The sequence below is a fragment of the Myotis nattereri genome (genome assembly GCF_964212035.1).
Source record: "Myotis nattereri genome assembly, chromosome: 16".
Taxonomy (NCBI): domain Eukaryota; kingdom Metazoa; phylum Chordata; class Mammalia; order Chiroptera; family Vespertilionidae; genus Myotis; species Myotis nattereri.
Window position 1 is genome coordinate 47573938 of NC_138091.1, and position 18969 is coordinate 47592906.

At 57.4% G+C, this 18969-nt stretch overlaps 1 protein-coding gene across 2 annotated transcripts in view; it reads left to right on the forward strand.

Moving 5' to 3' along the window:
* LASP1 (LIM and SH3 protein 1) overlaps positions 1–18969 on the forward strand; it is a gene marked incomplete at its 5' end in the record, with an annotated part of 40018 nt that overhangs the window by 1176 nt on the left and 19873 nt on the right. Inside the window, 2 exons of one of the 2 annotated variants that reach the window (XM_081108863.1) lie at positions 6358–6452; positions 15202–15286. In XM_081108863.1, the coding sequence (XP_080964989.1) occupies positions 6358–6452; positions 15202–15286 (180 nt within the window). Of the gene's footprint in view, positions 1–6357; positions 6453–15201; positions 15287–18969 lie in introns of those variants that run through there. The other variant, XM_081108864.1, reaches the window with a different exon arrangement.

The following is an 18969-nucleotide window of genomic DNA, read 5'->3' on the forward strand; positions in this document are numbered from 1 at the left end:
AAATTCACTGTCCCCTGGGGCCCTGACGGTTGCGTCCCCCCCACCCATGCTGGACTTGTTCATCTGGTTGCCATTAGGCTTTTGGAGGGGGTGGGGGTGGAGAGGAGGACTGGGTGTTTCCAGCAACTTGGGGAAGGATCTGGTCCTCTTTTGAGCTTCCTTAGATCCCGAGGCAAAATGTGTCTCCTCGGCACCCCTCTTCAGTCTGGAGGAGGGGGGCTTTGTGATTTTGTCCCCTTCCTCATCCGGGCCACTTCCCAAAGCTGGCTCCAAGTCCACATACTCCCTCTTTCTTTTCTGAAATGGCAGGAATGGGGAGCATGGGATGGAAGAGGGGTGCAGAGCCCTAGGGCCATGTTGGTTTGGGAAAGGACAGTTCATTGGATACTTAACTCTCCCCTTCCCCTTGGGGTTGGAGCTTCCTCAGTGACCTTTGGCCTCTGAGTGAGGGTGAAAGGGTGTGGGGTTCCAAGGTTCTGAAATACTTTTGAACCTGTTCTTGCAGGAAGGGGCACTTGCAGTTTCACTGTCTCTCTTGGGGGCTTGGCCAGGCAGGAGGAAAGGGGGGCCATGTTGTGGACACAAAGGATGTGGGCCCTGACCTTCCCGATGCTGTGCCAGCCTCTGGGGGGTAGGACTTGAGCTTGGAGGCACTAACTGAGGGACTATTTGTCCTTGCACACTGGTGTTTTGCCCTTCCCCGGTGGTGGGGATTTTGGCCTCTGTAACTTGAGTTCCCTGTGCTCTCCTTCTCCATAGTCATGAATTGGCAAGAGGCTGTGGGCACTTTAGCCCATATAAGGCAGAAGCAATATAGATGAGGAGATTGCTAGCCCAACCTGATTCCAGGTGTTCTCCCACCAGCTTTATGAATGGCTCCAGGCCTCAGGTTCCATATCTGTCAGATGGGTATGATGTCATTTCCTTGGAGGAGGGGCAGTGCACTACAGTAGCTGTTCTCTCTTCCCAGCTGAAGAGGACAGTCAGGTGGGGGTTGCCTTGGGAAGTGGGGATTTAAATACGTTTTTATTGATTTTTTAGAGAGAGAGGAATAGAGAGAGAGAAAAACATCGATGAGAGAGAAACATCCACCGGCTGCCTCCTGCATATCCCTCCTGGGGATCGAGCCTGCAGCCTGGGCATGTGCCCTGCACCCAGCTGGAGGCCTGGGATATCCAGGTATCAGACCTCTTCCTCCCACCTCTCTCCTGGCAGTAAGGATTGGCACTTCCTACTGGGAAACTGGTGCCCCAAGGGCTGAGACCTGCAGAACATTCAGTCCCATAGGCAAGGTTGCTAACCAACTTCCCCAGGCTTTCAGTTTACAATAGGAGAGAGTCAAATTAGACCCACCCAGTTCACTGTAATTTCCCTACAGCACTCAGCCCACAACCTGACCCAAAGCACAAGGTATATCCTTGGTGTTAACCTTTTCTCCTCCCTGAGCCTTATCTCCCAAAGGCTTAGGTGAGTGAAGGCCATGTGACCCCTGATGGCCACCCTGCCCCCAACTGGCAGTACCCAGTGTGTTCTGCACGCTGGATAAATATGTGTGGCTGATGACGGCGTTTGAGCAAGGAGACCGAGGTTTCCTTCCCCAGAGGACTTCTGGGATTAAAGCTGGGGGGGAAACGGGGTGACCTCATTGGCTCATTCACTGGACAAATATTTATCGAATACCTACTTTGTACCAGGCACTCTGAAGGGTTGCCCTTGCAAGGCCTTTGGGGAGGGAGAGAGGGGCTGTGCCTCAGAATGTCCTCTGGATTTGGAAAGGTGGATTTGCATCCCAGACCCTGTTCGGAGGTATTTGTAGGTGGGAACCTGTGTTGTCAAGAATCTTGCCCTGCCCCTGTCCCTGGGCTTGCTTTCCTGGGCTCCTGAAAGCAGGGGGAGACAGCCTTTCTGGAAGGGTAGAGGACTGGTGGGTGCCAGTTTCCCTGGAATCCCCCAGTAGGAGGGCTCTCTGCCTCCGGTTGTCTAAATTGCCCCCTACCCTGCCCTCTCGCTTCCACAGGGGGCAGCAAGATAGAAGGAGGCTGGGCTGGACACCCTAAAAAGACAAGTCCTTGTAGCTGTGGCGCCCCCTTTCACCAGCTAAAGCCGAGTGCCCCACGATCCCCTCGTGGCCACCCAGTCACAGTAGCTGCTACTTACCGCGAGGGCCCGGCTCAGCCTTCGCAGCAGCTTCTCACCGCAGGTGTGGTTGCTTCTGTAAACGAGGAGCCCGAACATGGCCGCTCAGGCTGTGTGTGCGGCCCATTTCCCTCTCAGCCAGAGGTGGGATTCAAACCTGAAGCTCTCTGTGCTCCGCTCTTTTGCCTGTTATGTTGGCAAAAAGGTACTTTATTGCCCAGCCAGCTTGGCTTAGTGGTTGAGTGTCGACCTCTGAACCGGGAAGTCATGGTTTGATTGCCGGGCAGGGCACATGCCTGGGTTGTGGGCTCGATACCCAGAGTGGGGCATGCAGGAGGCAGCCGATCAATGATTGTCTCTCATCATTGATGTTTCTATCTCTCTCCTCCTCTCCTTTCCTCTCTGAAGTAAAAAAATATATATTTAAAAAGAATATATATATATATATATATATACACATATATATGTATATATATATATATATATAGTTTTAAGTACCTTTATTTACACTATCTCGTTAGTGTCCCTGACCCTGGCCTGAGGAATGCCCTTGGCCTGGGCCTTTCCAGGAGATGGGATACTAGGAATCATCATCTCCCCTGGGAATATTTGGAGATGCAGCCGAAGTCTATGACTTTAAACCAGTGCTCAGGTGACCAAATGAACTAGGTTGGTGACCCAACCAGGGTGGAGCTGGTGTTACCCCTAGAGAAGGGAAAACCGTAACCCTGGGGGACAGGAAAGGAGAGGAAGGTCTCATCCTCCAACCCTGAGTCGGGTCGCCTGGGTGCAGAGGGCAGGATGCCAGGCTGCGGGCGCCGTGACCCGAAGCTGGCCTGGCGGCGTTTCCCTCACCCAGGGCTGTGAGCAGCGCTGCCCCGCCTCCACAGTGATTCCAGGGAGATAGGAGCTGGTCCAGGCCGCGCCCACGTGCGGGAGAGCTTACTTCTGACCCATTAGCCTCTGTTTGTCTTTCTGTGGAGTGGGTTTTCTGTGGGCCTGGCTTCAGCTTTGGAGCTGCAGGCAAGGAAGACTTGAGGGCCGGGCTGGAGCCTTGGGGGAAGGGCTGACAAGCTTCAAACAGAGGCCTGATTTTTTGCAGAAGGCAAACAGTGGCCTTCAGGGCAGTGGGAAGGATTAGAGTTGCCTGTCCCGAGGTGTACTTTGCTCCAGAGTCTCAGGAATGCTTCCCTGACATCCTCTTCCTGGGGCCTTTAAGAAAGGGGGACAGGAGGGAGAGGCAGACAGAGAGGGTCATTGTGGGGTTTTATTGACTTATTTCCCTGACTGAGCGGCTCACCGACCTGATTGAGAGGGGGGAGGGGGTTTCCTGGGGCTGCCCGGTCCAGGCTTGGCCCCTGGGCTGTTGCGTGACTCGCCATATTCTGTCCCCCTGCCCTCCACTTTCCCACCATAAGGAGGACACAGTGGCAGGCGCTGCTGATTGTCCTGAACCTGGAGCCCTTCTCCAGTGAGGGAAGTGACCTGACGCAGCAGCTAGCTCCCAGTGCAGCCAGCTCCGAGCGTGAGTCATCTCATCACTCCTCCCCGCACCTCTGTGGGACCCTGGTTTTAGTTCTACTTTATAGCTGCAGAGTTTACTCATGACCCTGAAGGCACTCGGACCACCTGTGCTTTTATTATTCTGCTCTCGAGCCCCCGTAAGGGAACAGAGAGCATCACCCCCAGACCCTAGTATATCTAGCTGAAAGCAAGGGGTGTCTGGGGGTGAGGTGGGGAAGAGCTACGGATGGAAATGGGTACCATCCCTTCATATCGGGGCTCCCCTTCAAATGGCAGCCGGGAGGGGTCTTGTGGAACCCCTGGATTGGGTGTTGGCCCTGAACCCCCGGTCCAGTCAGTATACCCTGCCCCTTCCCAAGGGGCTTGACACCAGCTTGAGATCCTAGCCACCTGCTAGGGGAGGGGTATCTATCTCCTTCCCTTTGTCTCCCCCAAATTAATCAGGAGGCAGCTTTGGAGGCCCCCTAGACGTAGGACAGTGTGTATTCCTACAGATGTGTGTGTGTGTGTGTGTGTGTGTGTGTGTGTGTGTGTGTGTGTGTGAAAGTGGGTCATGGTCTGGATTCCAGAGAATATTTTTCCTGGCAGGCCCCTGTGGGGGTGGGGGGAGGCAGGGGCCTGGGCAGCTGAGCAGGCAGAGGCCAGCAGGCTGGGGGGTGACAGGGTTGTGGCGCTCTGCCAATGCCTCCCAGGTATTGGGGGAGGGAGAGGGGCTGCCACTGTGGGCACTGACCAGGCAGGGACTACCCTCTTTTATTTAATTAATTAATTTATTTAAACATATATTTTTATTGATTTCAGATAGGAAGGGAGAGAGAGAGATAGAAACATCAGTGATGAGAGGGAATCATCGATTGGTGGCCTCCTGCACGCCCCCTACTGGGGATCGAGCCCGCAACCCATGCATGTGCCCTTGACCGGAATGGAACCTGGGACCCTTCAGTCCACAGGCTGATGCTCTATCCACTGAGCCAAACCAGCTAGAGCAAGCACCACCCTCTTTTAGTTTTTCTGGTGGGTTATGTGTTGGGGTTTTGCACCTGGGGTCTGGGCTGGGCTGTGCGATAGGCCTCGGTTGGGGTGGGGGCTAAGCTGAGATCAGCCAACCCTTTGCTTCCAGACTTCCCGCTGGCCTTCTTCCCACAACAGTGGTTCTCCTATCACTTCATTTACTGTTTGCTGCTGGGGATTCCTCGCTGGGGATTCCACGCTGGGGATTCCGCGGGTCCCCCTGGCAGGGGAGCACCCTATTAGAAGGTGATTACCTCCCAATTTACCCCTGGGCCTCTGGTATCCCAACCTCCCAGCTTCTTTTTTTTCCTGTCCCCTCCTCCAAGGTGGCAGGAAAACATTTTGAAAGGCACTGCCTTGGGGGAAATTCCTTGGCAGATGGCCAAGAACCAGCCCATGCTGGTCACCTTAAACATCTCCCTGGGCCCTCCCCTGGCTTCTGGCCTTCCCTGCTCCCTGCGGGCTGAGGAGTGTCTCCCTTGACTTCTGGGAAATGGGGCAGAACCAGGCCAGTTGGGTCACCCAGGCAGCCTGGATTCCGGGGTCCTAGAAGCTGGACTCCTGGTCAGTGCAGATCCCAGGGCCAGACTTAGATCGCATGTGTGTGGGTTTGGCCCAGCGTCAACATTGCTCAGGGTGAGGTCCCTTCTGTTGCATCCTTTCCCCTCCCTCCTGTTCCCCTCCATTGGCCATGCTGGATTGGCCCTGGTGGCTCTTTGCTGGGTCTCTTGGCTTTGCTGGAGTCTTACCTGTCACTCACCCTCTCCCACATTGTGGCTGTGGCTGGGCACAGTGAAGCCCCGCCTGCACCCGACACACAGAAAGTTCCCATGTGAGTCTCCGAGCCCTCTTGGTCGAGGTTCATGTCTGCTGTGCCCCGCATCTAACATTCGGGTATTAGAGGTGCCAGGTGCTGCGCGGAGGGCTTTGCATGTGATCTCTCATCGAATCCCCAGCAGTCCCAGGAGGAACGGATCTGGAAACGGCTCAGCGGTGTGGTCCCTGGCCAAGGCCACGTAGCCGGTCAGGGGGCGCTTCGATGCCCACCATGAGGTTCCCCTTCCAAGGCTTTTAGGCTGAGCCCTTCAGTGCCTCACAGAGAGCTGCTGGGTGCTCTCCTGAGTGAGGGCCTGGGAGAAGGGTGAGGGAGGGAGAAAGGGTGCAGAGTGGTGGTTAGAGCTAGGGCACCCACTCCTACCCTCTGGTGGGGGGTCCCACAGGAAGTGGCAGGTGTCAGAGCTGGACCCCTGGTGTGGGAGTTAGGAATGCCTGGGTTCTGGGCCTGGGGGCTCCGGGCCAGGCCCTCTTCCTCTGCCCGTCATGTTCAGCAGCGGCCTCTTAGCAACCCTGGTCCAGCTTTGCTCAAGCAATGAGGCTACTCCAGCTTGGGGGCAGCGGGAGTGGTCTGGAAGGTGGAGCTGACCTTTGGGGACAGCTCAGCACTACTATTACTGGCCTCTCCCCCACTCACCCTACACATCTGCTCTTCTCCCCATCCTTACAGCTCAAATGACTGATTGGGGGGGAGGGTAAAAAGGGGGAGAATGTCATTAGCTGCCAGAGCTGTGACCTGCGATGTCCCCAGCTCACCCGGTGGAGCTGGAGTGCTCCTTCCTAGGGCCTGAGCCCCCTTCCTGAAGCCCTGTGTCTGACGGGTGTCCTCTCTCTGCCTCTGTCTGTCCGCAGTTCTGGCATAAAGCATGCTTCCATTGCGAGACCTGCAAGATGACACTCAACATGAAGAACTACAAGGGCTACGAGAAGAAGCCCTACTGCAACGCGTGAGTCCTGCCAGGGGCAGGAGGCTGGGCGGGTCCCTGGGGCGGGTCCCTGGGCCCCCTTCCTCATTCTTCCTTCTGTTCTAATGACCACAAGGGGACATCGCCAAGCACGTCCACACTCTGCTTGATCAGTGTCAGCCCCATGTCATCTTCACCACAGCTGGATGAAGTCAGGGCTCTTATCCCCATTTCACAGAGAAGGAAACAGGCTTGGGGAAGGGAAGGGACTTTCTCAGGATTACATGTCTAGTGAGAGGCTCGTTCAAACCCAGTAAAATAAGTACGTTCCTCCCTCTGCACCCGCGGGGGAGGGCGGGATCCAGAGGAAAAAGCGAGCCGCCCTGTTTCTGCCTATTTTTGTTCTCTGCTTCTCCTTTCCTCCTGTCTCTCCTCAGAATAGCCCTGGAGTGTCTCCATCTCTCTATCGGCCCCCTGCCAGAGCCTGGGCACTAATTCTTTGGGGGCTCCTGGCTGAGCCCTTCCTGGTGGGGCAGCAGGAAGGGGTGTCCTGGCTCCAGGCAGAGCTCTTCCCTGTCTGGTGAGGGAGGCTGTGGAGACCTCCAGTCTTTTCCGATGGTGTTGGCTTGGACTCCCTTCCCTCTGCACTGGGACCTGCAGCCTGGCCTACTGCGGGGAGGTGGGCAGGGTAGGGTCCCTCATCCCATGCTGTTCCAGAGAGTGCAGCACCTTCCACCTTCAGGGTGACCTTGTGGGTGTAACAAGTGCAAACTCATGCCCGGTCGGTCGAGGGCACATGCAGCACCTCACAGCCACCCTGCCAGGTAGGGGTTTTCGAAGGTCAAGTCCCTTCAGGTAGGTGTGGCAAGACCAGTATTCAAAACAGTTCAGCAAAACTCTGACTTGAGTCTAGTTTTTCTTTAAAATTCCTAGTCAGGAGGCTCTGTGCAGCTGAAGGAGGGGAACCTTGGGACTTGTCTAAGTGGGGTTGTGGTCTTAAACCCCTTTGAAAGGCTGCCTCCCCCTTTTTGCACCCCCAGTGCCCTGCTGATCCCACACAGCCTCCTCGCCTTGGTGTTTTTTTCACCCATTAGATAAGGATTGCCTGCCCGCTGCTGCGTGCTACCTGTGCCAGGTGCTGGGAAAACAGATTTCTGATAAAATCTTACACACAAGAAACAACATGTGTGCTGTCCCTTCTGGGAGGGCTGGGCCACTGGGAAGGCTGCCTGGGTCCCCCTCTCTTCCCTCAGCTGCTCCTTCTCCTCTATTAACTTACCCTGGTCCTCCCCCCCCCCCCGTCCCCCCCCACCCCAAGGGAAATGGGACATTCCTCGAATTCTTAAGGACTCACACAAGCCCTGATTCTCTGCCACTTCCTCCCTCTGTTGGGGAGTGGGGTGGGGTTCAGCAAAGCCAGAGGCTGGGGCAGTTTTAACCACTTGATTGCTGGACCACTTCAGGCTGGATTCTGGGCACTGAGGCTCCTCTGGGGGCAGCTTCTGACCCTCAGCCTCTCCAGGCAGCAGCCTGGCTGAGCCCCCAGCCCCCGTGGGTGGCAGGGACCCAGGCTTCTCTGCGGCTCTTCCCTGAGACTGCAGTAGCCTAGAACTCGGGGAGCACTGGGAGTTGGAGACAGAAATCAGAGGCGTGTCCTTGTTTTCTCTGTATTGCCTCAGCCTCGAGCCACAGTCCCAGCTCACTCTTCTCACTCTCTTCTGGGGAGGCTGCAGGAAGTGGGGTGGGGGGCTCCTTGCATCGGGGCGGGCTCCGGGGGAGGCGGAAGACAAGCGCCCCTCCTTGCTTGGATGCCGCTTCTAACCTGCCTAGGCAGGTCTGTCTCCTGGCCTCCAGCCAGAGCAGCGGGTTGACCCCTATCCGTTCCCCCAGCCTTGACGGGCCTTGGCCTGTGCCCCGCCCAGTTGGCCTTTGGCCCAGCTGGGATGTTACCTGGGAAGGAGAAGGGGGGGGCTGTGTGGTCCAGCTGTGTTTCACTCCAGTGTGGTAGCACCTTGCCCGCGGCATTCACACTCCTCAGCCAGCTTCCGCGGAGCAGCTGTCTGTGCCAGCGATCCAGACAGGGAAATTCCGGGATACACCCGATGCAGGCCTGGCCTGCAGGAGCTCCCTGTAGACCTGCCCAGCCTCGGTTTCCCCAGGGTTCAAGCTTCCTACCCTGGGACGCTGGACCGGACACCAAAGGAGACCGAGTACCTGCTCTGTGCCAGGCACCGTGCTGGGGGTTCACTCTCCTTCCTTCCTGTTTTCTTCCTGCCTCTGGCCCCCTTCTCCAGGGACATTCAGGTTCCGAGTCCTGGGGTGTCCAGGGTGTAGCTCTGCCCTTTGCTTTGTGGACCAGGCCTGGCTTCCTTCTCGGCAGCACCTCCCGCTCAGAACCCAGAGAGGCAGGTGGTTCCTCCTGGCACTTTGCCAGGGAGTTGGGCCCACCCAGTGAGTGAGTGTGAGGCCCCCCCTCTTCTGCCCGTCTCTGGCTCGTCCCTCGGCCAGGATCTTGCAGGGGGATGATCAAGGGAGAAGAAGCCTGTCTGTCTTTCCCCGGCGGCATCTCAAGACTAATTTAAGTTCGGGAAAGTGACTGTAAGCAGCAAAAAGGCCTCTTCTCTTCCTCCCCTTGCGCCAGGCTTGCTGCAGAATGAGGCACGGGGGAGGACACGGGCCAGAGCCCACAGCTGGCCTGCTGGGCGGTGGCGCACCCCTATGGACACGCACTTACACATGTGCCTGGTATGTATCCAGACACACGCGCTGCCGGACGTGGGGCTGGGGAGAAAAGCCAGGGAGGTCGACTGGATAGGGTGTGCTTGCGTTCGCACTTCCCAGGCCACAGCCACCCAAGCGTTGCTGTGCTGTGGGCAAGGGAGAGGCGTGCATGCCTGTGTTTGCACCATAGCCAGCAGTAGGAAGACCCATTAATTGAATTCTTTCTTGAAGTTTCTAGGTAGGTGGGGTGAGTCTGCTCCATTTTGGTTAGAGGGATAGTTATACCCTTGGTTATTTGTTTTCTAAGCTACATTTTATGAAAGTGGGGCAGCTCTGTCCCCACTGCAAACCAGCTGCTTTGTTTTTAGGCAAATAGTCTAGGAGTCTGGAGGGCAGGGGCAGGGGCAGGGGCAGGGGCAGGGGCAGGGGCAGGGTGGGGGTGGGGAGAAATGTACTGTTCTCTCCTCCTTGGGGGCATGACTCATGGAGGCTGCAGATGGGGGTGGGGTGGGGTGAAGTTGCAGGCCGAGAGGGGAACCGGCTTTTGGGGTGTCAAGTGGGGGAGTAGACATGGGCCGGGGAAGAAGGAGGGGTGCTCCATCGTATCCTTCCCCTCTTCACTGACTGCAGATATCGGGGCCCATCCTTCAGGTTCCTTGAGCTGTGGGGTGAGGGGCTGAGCAGGATGGAGATGTGCCTGGTTTTGGGGAACAAGGGACTGTGGTCCTGCGCCTTCCGCCAGGCCTCAGGGAGTGGGGTGGGCCTGTGCGGGGACTCGAAGTGTCTCTGGATTCTAGCAGACTCTCAAACCCCAGCTGCTCTTAGGGCATGGTGGGGCAGTAGCAGGCAAATCCCGGTCTGTGGCGAGGGGCTTTTCCATCTCCCCAGAATTTTCTGCCTCTGACTGAGCAAAATGGGGTCAGATGTCTTAGGGAGCCAGGTTGGCGCCAGGAGTGGGAAGGGTTTGTGTGTGGTGTGTGTTTGGGACAGGGAGACATCCTCAAAGGGACAGCCTCCAGGCAGCCCCTGCCCCTCACTCTCACTCTCACCCCCAGATCCTTGCACTCAGAGATGCCAGGGCCCCCAGGAAACTCAGGGTTCCTCATACTCCCATTTCATAGATGAGGAAGCTGAGGCCCCGTGTTTCCAACCCTTGGCCAACTTGGCAGAACCATTCCTTTTTATGTATTGCCATCAGGGGCAGTAGCTGGCTTTGATTTTACGGTTTGTCTCCAACCCCTGAGGGCTGGTAAGTTCTTCTTCATGTCTAGCCTTGATCGTCTTGGCTGCTGGTTTTTCTTCCTCTGGTCAGACAATGCCTCCTTGTTGCGTCCTATCCCCAGCACTTCAGCCCCGAGGCCTGGGGGCCTGGTGAGAAACTGGGTTAGACGGGAGCCCTCCCTGCGCCCCTGGGCAGTGTTCCCAGCTGGGGATCAGCGGCTCCTTCCAGAGGCAGGATGTCGGGACTGGTGTTTCTCGCCCCCCCTCCTTTTGGTAAAACCAAAGGCTCCTTGTTGCTTTTGTTGATGTATTTTTGTTCCTCTTTGAACAAAAAGCTGTGGTTTTTGAATGAGTCTGAGTCTGGAAGAGGCGAGGGTTCGTGCAGAATGGGGCGCGGGTCTGTGTGTTTGCTCTGCCTCTGGGACAGCTCATGGCAGGGCTGGGAGTGGGGCTCTGCCCTGCAAGCGGTCCCTGTCCCAGGAAGCCCGAGGCCGAGCCCAGCAGCTTCTCAGCATCCTCCCTGCCCGTCCTTACAGGCGGCTCAGAGGCCCTCTCCTGGGGCAGGCCCCTTGTCCTGCATCCCTGAAGGTCATTGTTTGGACTCCAGACACCCTCTTTAGAAAAGTTATAAGGAGCAGGTGGCTTCTGACTGGTGGTGACTGAGACCCCCGAGGGTCTCTCATCATGGCCACGCTTGGAAACAGGTTGGGTTTGAAAGATGAATTCCTTTGTTCTCCACCTACCCTGCCAAGCACATCTTTCCCCAGAGGCCTGAGAGCTGGGGCTGAACTGGGGTCCCCCTGAGAGAGAGATGTCAGCTTGCCCTCAGCTGGAGGGGTAGCGATGGTGGAGGGGAGAAGGCACTGGGCAGGGCTCCTGGACACGGAGCCTCCATTTCTTTCTCTGTAAAATGGGCACATTGATCACACTGACTTTTCTAGTCCGTGGCCTTGTGGCAGATTTCAAGAGGGAAGGTGCACGGGACACAGTCCCTGTTCTTGCCCCCGTGGATGCAAGATCCCGTCCCCTGTCCTCCAGACTCCCTGTCCTGTGCTGTGCTCTCTCTCGGCCTCTCTGCCTCCGAGCAGCTGATCCTGCTGCCGAGGGTGGGGAGGGACGCTGCGGAGGGCCCCCCGCTTGGAATGACCAGCATGGAGGTTGGCCACGAAGGGACAAAGAGCAGCTGTGCTCTGGGCCCAGCTCCGGGCCAGGGTGAGGACGCCTGGTTCTCCCCATGCTGGCCCCTTGTTCCCTCACCAGGGCCCCATCTGTTGGCGGGGCTGGGGTGCCAGTGGGGTCACTCGCTGGGGGCGGTGGCCCCGCTTTGAGCCTCAGTGCCCACAATGGCATACACACACATCCATTCATCTCTGGGTGAGGGTCGTGGGTGGGCAGAGCTTCAACCTGAGGACGGAGAGGGAGGGAAAAGGTAAAATTCCCAGCAATTGTTTCTGGAAGGAGGTCAAAGGAGCCCTTTCCAGGGCAGTCGTGCTGGCGGGGGAGGGGCGTAGCTCTGCTGTTGCTGTGTCCACCCCTCGAAAGACAAATTTCTGGCACCTGTCCTCCTCGCCTAAATGTCTGCAAGGATCCTGCAGACACAGTCTCCTGGCGCTGTCCTCAGGGGTCCTCCGCAGTTGAGGACACCCTTGCTGCCTGTGTCCTCCCCACCCCCACAGACCCTCTCTCTCTGTCTGCGCTCCCCGCTCTCCTGCCTGGACCTGAGGATGAGGTTGCCATGGGAACCTGAAGCGCAGTGAGCAGGGGCAGGGAAAGGCAGGGTTGTCAAGCCAGGGCTGGGGGCTGTGGGGAGGGCACAGGGTTGACCCAGCAGGGGGAGGACAGCCCGAACCGCATGTCTGCCTGCCTTCCTCTGGCCTGGGGTTGGGTTTTAGGAGGCGGGGGTAAGAGGTGGGAGGCTCTGCACCCCTCTTAAATCTGGTTCATCTGATGCAGGATTAAAGTCCCTTCCCTCTCCTGCCACATGAAGCCGAGCCCACATCGAGGCTGGTTACCCCTTCCCTTCCGACGGGGTTAGCGTCCTGGCTTTGGGAGGACTGATATCTGGGCGTCATATGACTCCAAAGAGGGAATGAAATACCTGCCAACCCCACCCACAGGTTCTTGCTGCATGTGGCGGGGGGGGGGGGGGGGGGGGGCTCCTGAGACCCTTGTCGGGGAGTGTGTGAGTGTGGCCTGTAATGTGCCCGGTCCTGGGTGGACTGCTGGCCTCCGTGTCGAGGAGACGCACGTCACCGCGTCAGGCTCATCCGTACGTTTATGGCGTGTGAGGAAGGCGGTGCGTGGAGGAGCCTGGGAACGGCGGGTGGGGTGCGTGTCAGGTACACGTGTCTGGCCGTCCTTGGGCCACCGGAACCGGCACTTGGTTTTAACCGTGCACACTCAGGCAGATGGGAAACCCCGGGTGTGTAGACTGGCTCCCGTGCACATGGGTTTGCCTTTTGCCGAGGCTGCTGGCTCCCCTTCCCCACCAAATGCTGACCAGTGCCATCTTCTCAGGGTTAACCCTTCAAGTTGCGGGCCAGAGCCCCCTGGAGTCTCCCTGGACCCCCTGCCATAGGACCCCCTCCTCCCCGCCACAGGAGTCTGTCCTTACAGATGCTCTCCTCAACGCCACCCCACCCCACCCCACGATGCCTTCACCATGGCTCTTCCTTGGGGGGGGGGGGTCGTCTCTGAAACTCTCCCTCTGAGGACCTCAGGGCCAGCCAGTTCTGCTAGAGAGCTGACTTGGATCCCTCTTGCTGTTCTCGTCCTAGCCTCTGGGAGCAGAGTTCCAGTGGATCCTCCCTTTCCCTGGGACAGCTCAGGAGCTTTGAATGGCTCAGCTCAGCTGTGGGTGGCCCTGGTTTCGTGGAACTGGGCCAAGCCCGGGGACTGGCCCCGCAGCCGTGGCCCCACATTCATCCGCAGGCCATGCCAGCTGCAGGCACCTGTGTTTACTCTTCAGTCTCCTCTCTCTCCTCCCTCTGCTGGGGCAGCTGCGGGCCTGGGCTGACCTGGGAGGCAGGAGCCAGGCTGGGCCGGGGAGGCTAGGGGTTGGGACACAGCTAGACTCACTTAGGTCCAAGATGGTGAAACGAGCCCAGAGGGAACAGGGACTTGCCAGTCCACCCAGCGAGCCCGTGGCAGGGCCAGAGTCCAGCACTGTGCCCCATCCCCTTGGTCCCCCTCCAGACTCCAAGCCCTGCTCTTCACGGAGGGAAGTCACGTGCTCACCAGTAGCTCTGGTTCAGGGTGGGGCGGGTTTGGTGAGGACACAGAGACCGAGGGCTGCTCACGTCCAGCCCTAGGGTGTGTCAGCCTGCAAGGGGGCAATCCTGACCCGGGACCTGCCGGGAGTCACAGCTGTGGTGGGGTGTGGTCACCCAGGGCTGAAAATGGCCGGATCTCAGCTTCTGCTGAGAGAAGCCACCTGCCATTCCCTGAAATAGTTGGGGCCCATGCCAATCCCCAACGGTTTCACATTCCAGCACGTGTACACGCCCCACAGCGACTCAGGACCGCCTCCCCTTCGGCTGGTGTGCTGGGGACTGGGTGATGCCCTCGTGGGATGTAGGAGACTCGAGTTCTAGTCCCGGCCCAGCTTCAATGCTTGGTGTGACGTTTGTTTATTCAACAAATATTTGTTGGATACCAGGTACTATTCTAGGAGCCTGGGTACGTCAATGACCAAAAGAGAAAGAAAACCACCCCCTCACCTCATAGAGAAGCAGTGGAGAGGAGACAATAAACGGATGGATAAATAAGTCAGTTATAATGTCACCTAAGTGCTAAGTACTTGGTGCCGGTGCACTGTGTCCAGACGTGTGCATGTGGGAAATGAGGGGTTGGGCCAGATGGTCTGAGAGGCCCCTGCAGATTGGCTGCGAGGGCTTCCCTGGCTCCTGCTCCCTCCCCCTCTTTCTGGGGGACAGGACTCTGGTCTGTCAGGTGCCTGGAGACCGAAGGGTTTGGTTCAGGGTGCTGGGCCCGGGGGAGATTGTCTGGGTGCCAGGAGACCAGCCTTGTGCCTTGTGCCTTGGCCACATTCTCTAACCTTTCTCAGTTCAGCCATCTGTCAGAGGAGGACAGTAGGGTGCATGTGAGAATTTGATGAACTAAGGCATGCATGCCTTTAGCACAGGGCAGACATGGGCCATGATGGCAGTGTTGTCTGTCGCCCAAGGTGGGGGGGTGGGGGGGGGAGGTGGCCTCTTTTCTGGCATCAGGCTGATCTCTCACCTGTACTCCGTTAGGTTGGACCTTGTTGGCCCTTTGAAATACCACTCTGGATGTGTGCACTTTCTCTCACTGCCTCTTCCTCCTCCTTTTTCTCCTCCTCCTCCAGGAAGCCCCCCTGGATACGCATGTCCCTTTCCCCTTCATTTCTGGCTCCGTATCCCTCCGGACCTTCCTCTCCCTGGTTGGCCTCCATTTCTGGTTTTAGCTGAAAGCTTTGTCCTGACCCCATCCTCATCTCCGCCCCCTTCTGGCCCAACGCCCTTGACCTCCCTGGTCGGTAGACTCCTAAGGCATGGATCATCCCCAAACAAGGGTGATCTGCCACCCTCAGGGTGTCCCTATGGCCTCCCTTTGGCTCAGGTTAGCCCTCCATGGCCCGCCAGCCACTCAAGCCATTTGTGTCTCCCAGTTCAGCTCAGGCTGAGTCTGAGCGACCCTTGCCTCCCTCTCTGTGGCTGGTGGACACTGGTCCTGCTCCGGGGGCAGGGGCAGGGCCTGCCCGCGGGTCAGAGGTAGTTGCCAGGAGAGCGTCAGGGGTCTGTGAGAAGCCCAGAGCTTCCTGCCCTTTCCCCAGAGTGACCTCCACTTGTTCTTTTCTGTCCTGCAGACACTACCCCAAGCAGTCCTTCACTATGGTGGCTGACACCCCTGAAAACCTCCGCCTCAAGCAACAGAGCGAGCTCCAGAGTCAGGTGAGGGGCGGGCTGGTGCGGGGCCTGGCGGGGAGGGAGGGCTGTCGTAACCCCTGCATTTGGCAAGGGCTCCTTCCCCCTGGGGTTACTCAGCAAGGCCCAGCTGCTGAAATCCTGGCACTTGCCGGGTCTCCCTGCCCCCAACCCTGTACCCAGTTACTTCATATTTCCTGACTTGATCAAAGGAGGGGAGAGCATGCCCCCCCTTCTTCCCTAAAGTGGGTTGGAGAGGTGTCGGTGTCTGACTCTTTCTGCTCTGGGGAATTTCACATGGGGCCCCCGAAGCTCCTCCCCACTCACCCCCACCCTCAAAGGAGGAACTCACCTCTCTAGGCTCATGCCTGTCTGAGGTTACCAGCCCAGCCTCTGTAGCCATGTCCCGAAGGTCCTCTCTCATCATTCATGTTTCTGTCTCTCTCCCTCTCCCTTCCTCTCTGAAATCAATAACAATATATTAAAAAGAAAAAAAGGAGAGAGGCCGTCAGAGCCCTGAGGAACCTGGAGGAAGAGGTGTGGGCGGGGAGCGGGGAAAGGTGCGGTCCAGAGGTGAGGGTGTGTGTGCACACCCTCAGGTGGAGGCAGGGGAGACACACTCGGCCAGACTCTCAGGAGGAGAAATTCAAACCGCACTAATTCCCCAGCCTTTGTTGGTCTCACAAAAAGCTTGGCTTCAGGTCTTATTTTGTCCCTGGAATCCAATCCCTGAGGGGAACCCCCTGCTCCCCAGAGGCCCCCCTGAGTCATCTGGGTTCCAGGCCTCCTGACTCTCGGGCAGGCTGGGGCAGTCATGAGAACGGCCATCACTCTGCGGTAGGTCCAGGCCTTGACCTCCTCTGATCCTCACAACCAGCTGATGGAGGGACTCTTGCTGTCCCCATTGTACAGATGGGAACCCTGAGGTTTGGAGAGGCCATGCTACTTGCCCAGATGCAGGTTTCAAGCCCTTTGCTCAGAGCAGCCTGCTGTGGCCCCCAGCCCCATGCTCTCAACCCGCAGGATGCACCAGAAGGGACCTGGGCCTTGTTAGAATGCACCCAAGGGGCTGGATGGGGCCCAGGAATCTGTGTTTTGACCTCCCTGGTGATTCGGGTGAAAGCTGTTAGTCTCACAGACATAATTTGAGAGGCTTAGAGCTGGGCTGGGGATCAGGTGGAGCTGAGGGACCTGAGCTCACCCTCTTTCTGCTGTGACGGGCGGGTGGGAGCCCTGGGCGTTGGGGCTTGGCATTGGGGGCATAACTCTAACCTCCTGTAGCTGGGCTCCTGAGGGGCTGTGGCTGGGGTAGCAGAGGGGGGAGGCAGGACCTGCCCTCTTTGCAGGCCCCTCCCCTGCCCCCAGCTGTGTGGTGGGAGCTGGCTGCTTGCCTCCCCTGGTAAAATGGGGACAGCAAACCCCAGTTGCCTCCAGGTGGGGGCTGGGCCTGCTGCTCTGAGGCTTGGAAGGGCTGAGCTGGCCTGGCTGGGGGTGGTGACAGGTCTGTTCCTGTGGCCGCTGTGGGGGCAGGGCCTGCTCTAGCTGCCTGTGGCTGGCGGGAAGGGAAGTGGGAGCCTCCTCTGCCTACCCTGCCCCACCCCCCCAGGGCATCAGCTGGGCTCTCTCCAGGGCCCCTTCCTGGGCTGGCATCCGTGCGTCTCAGCCCTTCTCAGTCTCCGGGAAGCTGCCTGTGCTAATTCAACTTTGTTTTCCCGTCTCCAGATGGGTTCCCCAAATGGTTCTTCGGGTGTCTGGGGCACCTGGAGCCTTCCCGCGGGGTGGTCCAGACCCGCTGGGCTGAGGCAGGAAACTGGCAGCTCTCCCAACCCCCACCCCGGGCTGAAGGGAGGCAACAGCTTTGGGGTGGGGCTGAGCCGGGGATGTCTGTGTCGCCCCCTGAGCCCAGGCAGAAGTGCCAAGAGAATGTCTCTCATTTTCCCTCTCATTGTCATACCTCCAGGACTTGCCCAGGTGGACAGGAGAGCCCCAAGCCTGCCCTGGAGCAGGGTCCCTACTCCCATCTGTTGGATCCAGTGACCTCAGATGGCATATCTGTGTCCTGAGCCGATGGCCAGAGGTGACATCCTGGATGTCCCACTATTAGCTACTGTGACCCTGGGCAAGTTATTTCAAGTCTCCGAGGCTGAGTGCCTTCCCTGTAAAATGGGGATTCCCTATAGGTAGTCTCTCTCCAAAGGTTGCTGTGAGGATGTTAGTATACAGCAGGCATTGGGAACAGTTCTGGTATACCGTCAGCACTCAATAGCTGTTTGCATTCCTATTGTCCTGGGAAGGAGAGGGAAGGGACCTTGAGCATGTTGCATCCGAGGCACAGACAGGGACCTGCTGCCCTCGTCCAGCACCGACCTTTCTCATCAGGTCTCCCCTTCTGTGTGTGTCGAATTTCAAACCTGACTTCTTTTTTTGTTAGAGGGCAGTGCGCTGCATAGTACATGGGCCCAGCAGGCAGTAGGCACAAAATCAGTGGCAAAATTGTTGGCATTATATTTTTTTCAATGAATTGTTAAAAAATATATTTTATTGATTTTTTACAGAGAGGAAGGGAGAGGGATAGAGAGTTAGAAACATCGATCAGCTGCCTCCTGCACACTCCGTACTGGGGATGTGCCCACAACCAAGGTACATGCCTTTGACCGGAATCGAACCTGGGACCCTTGAGTCCGCAGGCTGATGCTCTATCCACGGAGCCAAACCGGTCAGGGCTTCCATGAATTTTTTAAAGTCCCGATCTTTCCTCTTACGTTGGGTCAGTAAGGCAGTTATTTTCCAAACTGTGCTGCATGTTTGGAAAGTTTGTGTCTCCATTCAATTCATTCATCATTTAGTCAACAGATCTTCCTTGGTACCTGCTGTTTGCGGGGATAGTGATGAACAGGAGAGACCCTGGGAGAAGGCTGAGCACATCCTCATATAAAAAGCAGAGTGGCATGGGTGGTGGTTGTCTGGGCTTGAGCCTCCAGCATCAGTCCTGGCCCTGCCTCGGGGGTTTCCAGGACCAGGACCAGGCGCCTCCCAGGAAGAGAGTCGTTCGGTCACAGCACTTAGTCATTCATACAGCTGGGCTGCATGAACTCGGGCAGGTCCTTTCCTCCTCAGAGACCCTCACATCCTGGTGAGCCGTCCCAGATGCGGGGAACACTCCTGAGTGGGTGACGAGGAGCCCTGAGGAGTGACTCCAGGCAGGACCCCCCACACTCCTGGCTCCTCGCTTTTTACCTGTCACCCACTCCAACACCTAACAGCCTTTCAGAGAACCTTCCCCACCTCCATTCTCCGTAGTTAAGGCCACAGGTACTTAAAAATGGTCACAAATTCCAGAGCGTGGAGGGCTTTTAGGAATCAGCTAACATCAGCCGTGTGCAAACTACGGCCCGCGGGCCGGATCTGGCCCGTTTGAAATGAATAAAATTAAAAAAAAAAAAAAGACCGTACCCTTTTATGTAATGATGTTTACTTTGAATTTATGTTAGTTCACACAAACACTCCATCCATGCTTTTGTTCCGGCCCTCCAGTCCAGTTTAAGAACCCATTGTGGCCCTCGAGTCAAAAAGTTTGCCCACCCCTGAGCTAACTAGTCTCTTGAGAGGGGGGCTGACTTGTCTAGGGACACGCAGCTCTGAGCCCAGGCCTCTGCCTTTTCTCAGCGCGGACTCCATCCCAGCCCTGCCCTCTCGGGACCCCTTGGGCC